We start from the raw sequence: 12,512 nt of genomic DNA, 5'->3' as shown, positions 1-12,512 counted from the left end.
CAATGGACATCGGGAACAGGTGAATAATGTGTTTGGGTATAGGTCACTTTCCCTCCCCCTCTGACCTGTTCATAGAGGAGGATGTAATACCAAATCAGGAGTTCCTTTCTGATTAATCAGGAAAAATCACATCTCATCTCACACTTGAAGACAAAAATGTAATTTATATGTGGATCGAGGGTCGGTTTCCCAAACACATCCCCATTGATCATGTTTTTTAGTCAAGGACTAGGATTAATCTGGGTCCAGGAAAAAGGCTCTATTATGTCGAGATGACAGTGAGTATGGAATCTGTTATCTTTGCATACTTGAGCTGCGTTTACACAGGCAGCCGAATTCTGAATTGGGCAAAATATCTGATGGGTCAAAATACCAATAATTGGGCTGCCTGTGTAAACGCTGCCTAAATTATCTGTAAAGGCCCCCTCTGTGATCTGTTAAGGCCCACTGTGACATACTCCCTTTCATCACTGCGTCAAAGTAATCTTCAACCATTAGGTTGAAGGTACAGGTTGGCAACATGCAGTGTTTGGGAAGCTACTCTGAAAATATAGTTTACCAAGCTACCAATTACTTCACACTGGAAGTTAAGCTACACTAATGCTACCCTCAATAAAAATATAGTTTACTTGACTAAAGTTACTTTGGATGTAGTGAACTACTTCTTCAAACTACTTCATGAAAAAGCATCATATGCAAATCCAATATGTCAGACTATAAATTGCAAGAACAGTTCACTTTGGGGTCATATGTTAACTGTGTTATTTAGCCAATTAAACATAAACAGTTTCAAGTGAGAGTTAGGCAAGTCTGATGCCGAAAAAAAGAACTTATTGCCTACTTCACCCACATTCTATTTTAGCAAAATCATAAGTGTCTAGTTCCAGTAGTTAGCTACACCGCTACATGGCAAACAAGTTAAAACACTACCTAGATTTGAATTTAGTTCAACTACCACCAAGCTACCGGAATATATAATTAAAGTACTAGCTGAACGACAACAGGATCTTTATTTAATATTCAATGTTTATTCAATTATTCAAATTCCATCTACTACTTAGTCAATGTGATGAGTTCTTATTGATAGGACTATGCGATACATCCAACTACGGTTCTGGAGAGCTGCTGTGTGTACAGGCTTTTGGACGTGGAACTGTGGTGCGCTTTGGAAAGAATTTCCTCTTGACGGACATCATAATCACCATCACACACAAACACACTTTCCCATCAAGAAAAAGAGAGCCAGTGGTAGAGTATATGGCATAGTTTTACTTTCACATTATTCAGTACAGAGTAAATCTTAAATCTAACACAGGTATCTCACAGGTTTAACACCGATACACGGGGCTGCATTAGCTAGCGGATACTGCATAGACGTGCACACACACACACACACACACACACACACACACACACACACACACACACACACACACACAATGATTCTACAGTTTCCACTACAATGATCAGACTGTGCCACCAATGCTGCATGGGTTAGACGTATAAGTGACTCCTGTTGAAACTAATATGACCATGTCTCATAAAGATAATTTAGGATATTTTTATCACGTGGTACACCAACACACACACGCGATGCCCACCCCTGATGACTCGATCCCGGTAGTTGTGACTGACAGTTGGTCTTTTGAGTTCTCTCCTCCTCCCTCATCTCTAAGAATGGACATGTGGGTGCGTATGTCTGAAATGTGCGTTTACAGATAAGTGCTGTCCAGTGTCTTTGTGGTTGGTTGTGTTTTCAAAGATTAGAATCAATCTATTTGCAGATTGCAATCTTCTCCCAGGTAATACCATAAGGTAAGTATTTGTGACGTGTGTGTGCACAAGCCTGTGCGTGTTTAGAGATCAAGTTCTGAGGTACTCCTCTTTTTTCGGTCAATCCCGGTATCAAGCAGCACTCTACTCTCCAATCCCATCCCTCTTTTCAACACGGAAAAATGAAAAATAACAAATACTAGGCCTCTGCTCTGCCACTTCACTCTTCATGTGAACACGGACTGGCCCACTGCCCTCTAACTCCTTCCAACTACCACCTGACCTCCCCATCAATGGGGCTTGCTCAATGCTGACTTATGCACGACATAAACATTTCATAAGCCATCGTAAAACACCCCATGTCAGCTCTCAACCAATGTTCCCTGCCTCAAGTGTCAAAAAACATTGCTGATCTGAAATAAACAGTTTCCACGACATCTTATAATTCCTTATGTTGTCATACTTACGGTGGTGGTAAGTAGGATTTATGACAGGTTTAAGTCAAGTATCCACCTTATCGCTGTCTGATTAACACTGTAAACAAGACCAGCTACCCTGCTACTCTTCTTCCATCTCGCTCTCCTTTTAGCTGACCCCTCTATCCTATTCGCAGGGTACACACTGCTGGCCCTACTTTCTCACACTACCTTTCACATTCACACACACACACACACACACACACACACAACAGAAGCAACACAACATTACATCATTAAAGTAACATACAAAAACTTCAATAACTCCACTACTAATAAAAGGAAAGATGAGACAAAAAAAAAAAAAGAGACAAAGGGGTAATTCATATTCCACGAACAGGTACAGAATCATTTGAGTTTATATATAAAGTATGGTTACAAGCCAGAAAGATGGGGTAAGTGTGAGGGGGGGTGGTGTGTTTATGTGTTTGAGGGGTATTGATGGACTGAGGTCTCTTGGAACCACCTAAAGTGCACTGGCCATTTCCACTGGAATAAAGAGGGAACTGTAGACTTGGGAATGTGCCGGAATTCTTTTATGGAATATTATATCTCAGGGATTATACTGAGAGGCCCTTGGGATGTATGGGGGGGGGTCTGGGACAGCAGAGGGTGGAGAAGAGATGGGTTTGGGGTGAAGGTGGGGGTTTAGAGTGTCGATTTGGACCTTTACACAGAAGAGTCCCATTTCCTTAGTGATTTAGTTTTACCGGACCCTATTCAGATACTTTACACAGACACTTAAGCATGTACAAATATACGCATGTATGTGCCTACATGTGAGAGTATCTGGGTGTGTATTACACATGAATGCGTGTGTGTGTGTATGTGTATGTAGAACTGGTCCTCCCATGCAACTCTCAGGAATAGTCTAAGGTTGAAATGTCGCGGAATCGATGCACAGAATTTTCCACCCTCCCCATGCATCACACACGCCCCAAGTCCATGAGCCCCCGGGGCTTAAATAGACAGGACGGAGAAAAACAGGACACACACACCAGCACGATTCTGAAACACACACAGTCATACACTTACGTTCACAGGTAAACACAGAAAAAAAACAAGAATTGTAGCGCCGATGATAATAAACAGTAATAATAATAAGAATCGGAATTATAATCCTGACAATAATAATAAATGTCAATGATAGGGCAGTCGTGTAAGTGGCAACGGCTGCTTTTCTTTCCCTTATGTAGGTATTTTTCCTTCTCGTTGATTCTTTGTTCTTGGCAACCTCAGGATCGGGGAGTGGGAGGGAATGAAGTGGATGGGGTGAGGGGAGTTGAAACGCTGGTCTCGGTGTGTTGGGTGTCTAGAGCGTGATGATGATGATGGCCTGGGTCGCGTTGGGTGGGTTCTAGACTCAGGGTTTTAGAACTGTTCTGCCAGGAGGTCACAGACGCGCTGGGAGACAGTGTCCTTGCTGCTGCGCAGAGTCAGCCGGTACATCTGACAGAGAGAGCAGACACAGATTTAACATGGGTAAACGTAAACACACACACACACACCCTTAAACATGAATTAACATACAGGGTGGTCAGTAAAGTTCAAACCACATAATATATATATATATATATGTGTGTGTGTATATATATATATATATACACACAGTATATATATATATACACACAGTGCCTTCAGAAAGCATTCATACCCCTTGACTTACTCCACATTTTGTTGTGTTACAGCCTGAATTCAAAATTGATTAAATATTGTTTTTTCAAACCTATCTACACACAATACCCCATAATGAAGTTGTATTTTTTTTTTTAATGTTTGCAAATTGATAGAAAATGAAATCTCTCACTTATATAAGTATTCACACCCCTTTGCGATGACACTCCAAATTGAGCTCAGGTGCATTCAATTTCCTTTGATCATCCTTGATGTCGCGACAACTTGGTTGGAGTCCACCTGTGGCCAACTCAGTTTGGACATGATTTAGAAAGAAACACTCTATACAAGGTCCCACAGTTGACAGTGCATGTCAGAACATAAACTATACCATGAAGTCCAAGGAACTGTCCGTAGATCTCCGAGACTGTGATGAGGTATATATCTGGGGAAACGGCATACAACTATTTCTAGGGTGTTGAAAGTTTGCAAGAGCAGTGGTCTCCAACATTGGGAAATGTAAAAAAAATATTGAACTACCCAGACTCTGCCTGAGCTGGCCGTCCGACCAAACTGAGCAGCTGGGCAAGGGAGGTGACCAAGAACCCAATGACCAATCTGAAAGAACTACAGAGTTCCTTAGCTGAGATGGGAGAACCTGACAGAAGGACAACGGTCTCTACAGCACTACACCAATCTGGGCTTTATAGGAGTGGCCAGAAGGAAGCCACTCCTAAGAAAAAGGCACATGACAGCACACCTGCAGTTTGCAAAAAGGCACTTGAAATACTCAGAGCATGAGGCAAAAGATGATTCTGATGAGACAAAAATGTATCTCTTTGGCTTGAATGGAAAGCGTTATGTCTGGAGAAAACCAGGCACAGCTCGTCACCCGTCTAACACCATCTCTACCGTTGAAGCATGATGGTGGCAGCATCATGCTATGCGGATGCATTTCAGCAGCATGGACTGGGAGTCTGGTAAGGATAGATGGAACAATGAATGGTGCCAAATACAGGCAAATCCTTGATGAGAACCTGCTTCAAGAGTGCAAAAGATTTTAGATCGGGGCGAAGATTTACGTTCCAACAGGACAATGACCCTAAGCATTCAGAGAAAGCAACGCTGGAATGGCTTCAGAACAAGAATGTGAAAGTCCTTGAGTGGCCCAACCAAAGCCTAGACTTGAATCCCATTGAAAAGCTGTGGAAAGACTTGAAGATTGCTGTTCACCGCAGCTCCCATTTAATTTAAGAGCTTGAGAAAATCCCCAAATCCTGATGTGCAAAGCTGATGACATACCCAAGACGACTCAAAGCTGTAATTGCTGCCAAAAGTGCTACTATAAAGTATAGACTCAGGGGTGTGAATACTTATGTAAATGAGATATTTCTGTATAATTAAAACCCTTTTTTTTTATTACTTTATGATTTTATGGGGCATTGTGTGTGTATATGGGTAAAAAATATATATTTAATCCATTTTGAATTCAGGCTGTAACAATAAAATGTGGGATAAGTCAAGGGGTATGAATACTTTCTGAAGGCACTGTATATATTGGATCATCTAAAAGTTTAACACGAGACGAGGGTAGAATGGAGTTACACTGAAGACACATTATGAACCTGGAGTCTAACACTGCGCACACAGAGAGAGAGAGAGAGAGAGAGAAACAGAGAGATAGATAGAGAGAGAGAATGAGGAGATTCAAGTGTTAAATTTTGGGGTGTCAGTGAGAAAGTGCGGAAGAATCAATGTGGAGGGAAAAGTGATTGAGAAAGTGTAAAAAGGGTGTGAAAGAGAGAAGAGGAAGAAAGAGAGCGAAAGAGAACAGGGCCAGTTGTGTGTTACCTGCTCGCCAGGCTTGATTTGCAGCAGCACACAGAAAGACACAGACAGCAGTGAGTGATGCAATGAGAGCAGCACAGAGAAGGACAGACGGACTCTGTGTGTGTATATGCATGTACATTTGTGTGAGTGTGTATGCATGTACATTTGTGTGTGTGTGTGTGTGTGTGTGTGTATGTATATATGCATGTACATTTGTGTGTGTGTAGTGTGTGTGTGTTTGCGCGTGCGTACCTGGGCCTGCGCATTGGGTTCCAGTCTCAGCAGGCAGCCGACCTGTTGGGCCTTGGTCTGGATGACTCCGGCACACACATAGTTCTCTGGGTTAGGATCCACATTCTCCAACAGGGCTGTCCCCAGGCCCAGCAACTAGAGACAAGAGAGGGGGGGGGAGTAGGATGTGGTAGACATTCAGCAGGAAAGGGAATTAAATGAATATGCCTCAAGTGTGTGTGTGTATGTATGTATATATGTGTGTGTGTGTCTACCTTGGCCTTGAGCACTTCTGTGTCCATGCCATGGCTGGCCTTGAAGATCTTTTGTGCTTCTTGCTGGGGCCTGAAAAGAGAAGAAAAGTCAGAAACACACACACACACACACACACACACACACACACACACACACACACACACACACACACACACACACACACACACACACACACACACACACACACACACACACACACACACACACACACACACACACAACCCCCTTACATGCTGGCACCCTACACACACAATCTCACTCACTGGCTGAGTTGTTTCCAGCGCTGGAAGAAGTCTGCGGCGGCCATCTCTGTGGGTTGGAAGAACTTGTTGATGGTGACAGGCAACTTGAGAGAGATGTTCTGCAGGGCTCCCCCATACCTGAGAGGAACACACACAACTTTATAAACTGAAGACGACAAAACAAAATGTGTGTGTGTATATGTTTGGGATACTACTGATCTTGCGTTCGTGATTGCGAGGTGTTTGTATTGTACGTCCTGTGTAATAATCTGGGTGCGCGCGTGTGTGTACCTGAACTTGATGTTGAGCAGCGGAGCATCAATAAAGTCAGTCAGACACTCGATGTTGATGACCTGCTGCACCTGTGCTCCTCCCTCCACTAGGGGTTCCACTGTTTTGGTCTGCACGTTGAGCTGTGGGAAAGCCAGTCAAGGAGCCAGGACTAGAGACCACACGGGGGACTGCATATTGAATATAGCTATGAGTGTTAAATACATGCAAGTATAGCCTGCAACCCAAGGGACACACATAGTAGTGTTGCACAGTATACTAGAACATGAAAAACAGTTCAGTACTAGAATATGTTACTTTACTGGTTAAAGAGACAGCTTATTTTATAAAAAGACTCGCTACTTCTATGCAAATGTTGATCAGCACAATAAAATAAGTCCCAAATGTAAGGGAAACAGATTGTTTATCATCTGTAGCCTCATGAAATCAGCCAAAACAAACTCGACAACTCAATGCATGCACACACTCATATTGAATACGCATTCCCCTGTATTGTGAATATGCTACATCATGATTTACCCAGTTTATTAATCGAGATTTACCATTCAAATGAATGATTACCATTATGTTGATATGTAGTTAGATTGGTAAAAACAAAGTCACATATATTGTATGATTGTATAATTGATTCATTAAAGGGGAACGAAAACACTTAGTTAAGCTAATCAAAGAGATCCACTAATACTAAACATGTGCATTTAACATGCCTACGGAGCTGTGAAGGGAACGGCACCTCCATACCTTCAGGCTCTGATCAGGCCCTACACCCAAACAAGGGCACTGCGTTCATCCACCTCTGGCCTGCTGGCCCCCCTACCTCTGAGGAAGCACAGTTCCCGCTCAGCCCAGTCAAAACTGTTCGCTGCTCTGGCACCCCAATGGTGGAACAAGCTCCCTCACGACGCCAGCGGAGTCAATCACCACCTTCCGGAGACACCTGAAACCCCACCTCTTTAAGGAATACCTAGGATAGGATAAAGTAATCCTTCTAACCCCCCCCTTAAAAGATTTAGATGCACTATTGTAAAGTGGTTGTTCCACTGGATATCATAAGGTGAATGCACCAATTTGTAAGTCGCTCTGGATAAGAGCGTCTGCTAAATGACTTAAATGTAAATGAAACATCTCTATTGTTAGGATTTTGACATTGAACAACGTTTATTAGAGGTATGGGTAGGCCTAGGGCTGTGGCAGTCATGACATTTTGTCAGACGGTGATTGTCAAGCAAAGAACTGCCAGTCTCATGGTAATTGACACATTTAGCACCAAAAATCTCAAATTTGGACTCATCAGACCAAAGGACAGATTTCCACCGGTCTAATGAACATTGCTCGTGTTTCTTGGCCCAAGCAAGTCTCTTCTTATTGGTGTCCTTTAGTAGGTGTTTCTTTGCAGAAATTCGACCATGAAGGCCTGATTCACGCAGTCTCCTCTGAACAGTTGATGTTGAGATGTGTCTGTTACTTGAACTCTGTGAAGCATTTATTTGGGCTGCAATTTCAGAGAGGCAGTTCATTCTAATGAAGTTATCCTCTACATTTTCCAGATTGACTGACATTCATGTCTTAAAGTAATGATGGACTGTCATTTGTCTTTGCTTATTTGAGCTGTTCTTGCCATAATATGGACTTGGTCTTTTACCAAATAGGGCTATCTTTGGTATCCCACCCCTACCATGTCACAACACAACTGATTGGCTCAAACGCATTAAGGAAAGAAATTCCTCAAATTAACTTTTTACAAGGCACACCTGTTAATTGAAATGCATTCCAGGTGACTACCTCGTAAAGCTGGCCAGTAAATTCAGGAATTCCTGCCAGTGATGCAACAAATATGCCAATATGGCGATTTACAGTTACAGTTAGCTGGTGTTCTAAAGCCTGTTGTTTCCATTCCCCTTTAATGCATACATGTCTGTCTATGAAAAATGTTGATGTAAAAAAATAAAAATGTAATGACATTGATCTTAAAATTTGTCCTAATACTGAACAGAGCAGAAGCAGAGTTTATCTGTCTGCTAATATGCCTTCTTTTTTAGCTGTGGTATCATTTTGGTATTGAGTATTGTGATGGTATCGCGTATTGTGATACTAAACCTGGTATCAGTATCTAAGTCAAAATTCTGCTATCGTGACAACATTAACACATAGTGTGCAAGATAGGGGTGTGTGTGTGTGTGTGTGTGTGTGTGTGTGTGTGTGTGTGTGTGTGTGTGTGTGTGTGTGTGTGTGTGTGTGAGAACAGTATTTGAAGGATATGAGACTGCAGCTCCCCTGGGCAGCTGACTGTGGTGCTAAAGCTGACAAACTGCACCGAGGTCTTATTGCCATAGAACAGATACATCCTCCCTAGAAAAAACAAAACACACACACACGTACGTTAGAAGATATTATGTCAAGTTGACACATTTAGGTGACATTTCCAAAATAACACATACATGTTAAAATGCATTATGTATTGTTATGTATACTCCCTTATTCAGGCTATAATGCAGCATTACACACCAACTCATTCCAGTTTATAATGCATTATAATTCTTCATACCTACAGTACAACATGTATGGATATAATCGGTAACTCACCCATCCCATCAGTAAAAGCACTCTACACACACAGTAGCCAAGTTATGCATTATGCTCACTCACCCAGCATCGAATGCATTATAGAAACTGAAGCGTACCTTACCACTGAATAAAACATTCTGTATACTAAAATGGACATGACAAAGCTAGGATGTGAACACAAATACTAAATGACGCCATCTATTACATTCTGTGCACGCTCAGACGTACTTACCAAAGCTATAGAATAGTACAGACATTAGTTCAATAAGGTGACAGCATATAGGCTAATGTGTTTCACATGGGACTGATCTGCATGAAAAGGGTTAATACCTCAAGGGAAGAATCCTAACTTGAAACCCACACACAATGCAATCTCCCAGAACTCACATCAATGTGACAAAGGTGACTTAGGATTCAAGCATCTCCCCGCATTGTCTAGTAGCCCAAACTCACCCAGGTTCTGGCGGTACTCAGACTTGATGCCGATCTGAAGCAGCTGGTTCTCAAACAACACACCGTTGTTCTTACACACAAATCTGACAGGAGAGAGAGAGGGAGAAAGTGCGTGTGTGAGTGAGTGCGTGTGTGAGGGAGCGAGAATGAAAGTGTTAGGATTTATCATCATGTATCATTAGCTGTTTATAAAATGTCAATCATGTGGTGGTCCATACACTACCTATAAGTTACTGGAACTCTTCAGTCATGCCATCCTATCGCAATATCAATTCACTTTGCAGGCAAACATATACAGTTGAAGTCAGAAGTTTACATACACCTTAGCCAAATACATTTAAACTCAGTTTCACAATTCCTGACATTTAATTGTAGTAAAAATTCTCTGTCTTAGGTCAGTTAGGATCACCACTTCATTTTAAGAATGTGAAATGTCAGAATAATAGTAGAGAGAATGATTTATTTCAGCTTGTACTTCTTTCATCACATTCCCAGTGGGTCAGAAGTTTACATACACTCAATTAGTATTTGGTAGCATTGCCTTTAAATTGTTTAACTTGGGTCAAATGTTTTGGGTAGCCTTCCACAAGCTTCCCAACAATAAGTTGGGTAAATTTTGGCCCATTCCTCCTGACAGAGCTGGTGTAACTGAGTCAGGTTTGTAGGCCTCCTTGCTCGCACACGCCTTTTCAGTTCTGCTCACAAATTTTCTACAGGATTGAGGTCAGGGCTTTGTGATGGCCACTCCAATAGCTTGACTTTGTTGTCCTTAAGCCATTTTGCCACAACTTTGGAAGTATGCTTGGGGTCATTGTCCATTTGGAAGACCCATTTGCGTCCAAGCTTTAACTTCCTGACTGATGTCTTGAGATGTTGCTTCAATATATCCACATCATTTTCCTGCCTCATGAAGCCATCTATTTTGTGAAGTGCACCAGTCCCTCCTGCAGCAAAGCACCCCCACAACATGATGCAGCCACCCCCGTGCTTCACGGTTGGGATGGTGTTCTTCGGCTTGCAAGCCTCCCCCTTTCTCCTCCAAACATAACGATGGTCATTATAGTCAAACAGTTCTATTTTTGTTTCATCAGACCAGAGGACATTTCTCCAAAAAGTATGATCTGGCTTTTTTATTGCGGTTTTGGAGCAGTGGCTTCTTCCTTGCTGAGCGGTCTTTCAGGTTATGTCGATATAGGACTCGTTTTACTGTGGATATAGATACCTTTGTACCCATTTCCTCCAGCATCTTCACAAGGTCCTTTGCTGTTGTTCTGGGATTGATTTACACTTTTCGCACCAAAAGTACGTTCATCTCTAGGAGACAGAACGAGTCTCCTTCCTGAGCGGTATGACGGATGCGTGGTCCCATGGTGTTTATACTTGCGTACTATTGTTTGTACAGATGAACGTGGTACCTTCAGACATTTGGAAATTGCTCCCAAGGATGAACCAGACTTGTGGAGGTCAACACATTTTTTTTCTGAGGTCTTGGCTGATTTCTTTTGATTTCCCCATGATGTCAAGCAAAGAGGCACTGAGTTTGAAGGTAGGCCTTGAAATAAATCCACAGGTACACCTCCAATTGGCTCAAACTATGTCAATTAGCTTATCAGAAGCTTCTAAAGCCATGACATCATTTTCTGGAATTTTCCAAGCTGTTTAAAGGCACAGTCAACTTAGTGTATGTAAACTTCTGACCCACTGAAATTATGATACAGTGAATAATCTGTCTGTAAACAATTGTTGGAAAAATTACTTGTGTCATGCACAAAGTAGATGTCCTAACCGACTTGCCAAAACTATAGTTTGTTAACAAGAAATGTGTGGAGTGGTTGACAAATTTGTTTTAATGACTCCAACCTAAGTGTATGTTAACTTCCGACTTCAATTGTAGATGTATCTTACCACACGTGAATGACTTAACATAAGATGTCATTGACATCTACACAGTTTATGTTTTGTGTCAATCCTGTAGGTTGTTAGATACCTTTGCTCAAGAGTGATAGAACCAAAAACAAGGTAGACCCGCCGGAAAGAGAGAGATAGGGAGAGAGGAGGAGCGAGCGAGCTAAAGCTCTTACTTGTTGAGAAGCTCGTCTGACTCGGGCAGAGGAGGGGCAGGATCCTCAGAGGCCGCAGAAGGGGGAGCAGAGCTGAGAGGAGGAAGGAGGGATGGAGAAAGGATGAATAAGGAAAGGTGGATGAGAGCACCAAAAGAAAAGACAGGGGGTGTGAGAGAATGTAAAATGTGTTTGAAGGGGACAAAATGAATTACAGATAGAAAAAGGAATAAAGAGAGAGGGAGGAAGAAAGAGACAGTGAGTGTGTCGAGGGAGACCCAAAGCAGTAAGGCATGACAAACAAAATGGAGGAGGAAGAAGAGAAAAAGCAGAGGTGGGTTAGTATGAGCAATAAACAATGAGAAGTATTTTGCTGGTACATGTGGTACATGTAAGTTTGAAGAAACACACAGCATAGGTAGGCTACAATAACATAATCCAACAACCCACATGCAATAGAGGGTATGTGTGTCCATGTGACTAGTCTAAGGTTGAAATGCCTGTGCAGCCTCCCTAAATAGCTTTAGTTTAGATAAGAATGACAGTGTTCATGTGTGTTTGGGTGCAACATGACAGTCAGCCATCTTATTACTGGCCCCTTACTCCGAGTCACCAGGACCCTCCACCAATGGGGAGTCAGAGGCCTCGGGAGCGTGAAGAGCGCTGCCAATGTCCAATCACAATCGAAGACAAGAGACACA

General features: G+C 42.3%; 1 protein-coding gene across 6 annotated transcripts in view; it reads right to left on the bottom strand.

Moving 5' to 3' along the window:
• Positions 1-1,249: 1,249 nt before the first annotated feature.
• The window catches only part of ap2a1 (adaptor related protein complex 2 subunit alpha 1), a 55,845-nt gene continuing 44,582 nt past the window's right edge, over positions 1,250-12,512 (bottom strand). Inside the window, exons 14-23 of one of the 6 annotated variants that reach the window (XM_014192245.2) lie at positions 12,415-12,474; positions 11,833-11,904; positions 9,752-9,834; positions 8,993-9,082; positions 6,734-6,857; positions 6,464-6,580; positions 6,200-6,269; positions 5,946-6,080; positions 5,715-5,726; positions 1,250-3,698 (exon numbers count right to left, since the gene is read on the bottom strand). In XM_014192245.2, coding sequence (XP_014047720.1) covers positions 3,621-3,698; positions 5,715-5,726; positions 5,946-6,080; positions 6,200-6,269; positions 6,464-6,580; positions 6,734-6,857; positions 8,993-9,082; positions 9,752-9,834; positions 11,833-11,904; positions 12,415-12,474 — 841 coding nt within the window. In that variant the 3' untranslated portion in view covers positions 1,250-3,620. The remainder of the gene's footprint in view (positions 3,699-5,714; positions 5,727-5,945; positions 6,081-6,199; positions 6,270-6,463; positions 6,581-6,733; positions 6,858-8,992; positions 9,083-9,751; positions 9,835-11,832; positions 11,905-12,414; positions 12,475-12,512) is intronic. The other 5 variants (XM_014192246.2, XM_014192247.2, XM_014192249.2 and 2 more) reach the window with 5 other exon arrangements.

This window comes from Salmo salar, chromosome ssa03 (genome assembly GCF_905237065.1).
Source record: "Salmo salar chromosome ssa03, Ssal_v3.1, whole genome shotgun sequence".
In the NCBI taxonomy this organism is placed as follows: domain Eukaryota; kingdom Metazoa; phylum Chordata; class Actinopteri; order Salmoniformes; family Salmonidae; genus Salmo; species Salmo salar.
The sequence above is the reverse complement of the archived record's forward strand: the minus strand, read 5'-3'. Positions and strand labels throughout refer to the sequence as shown.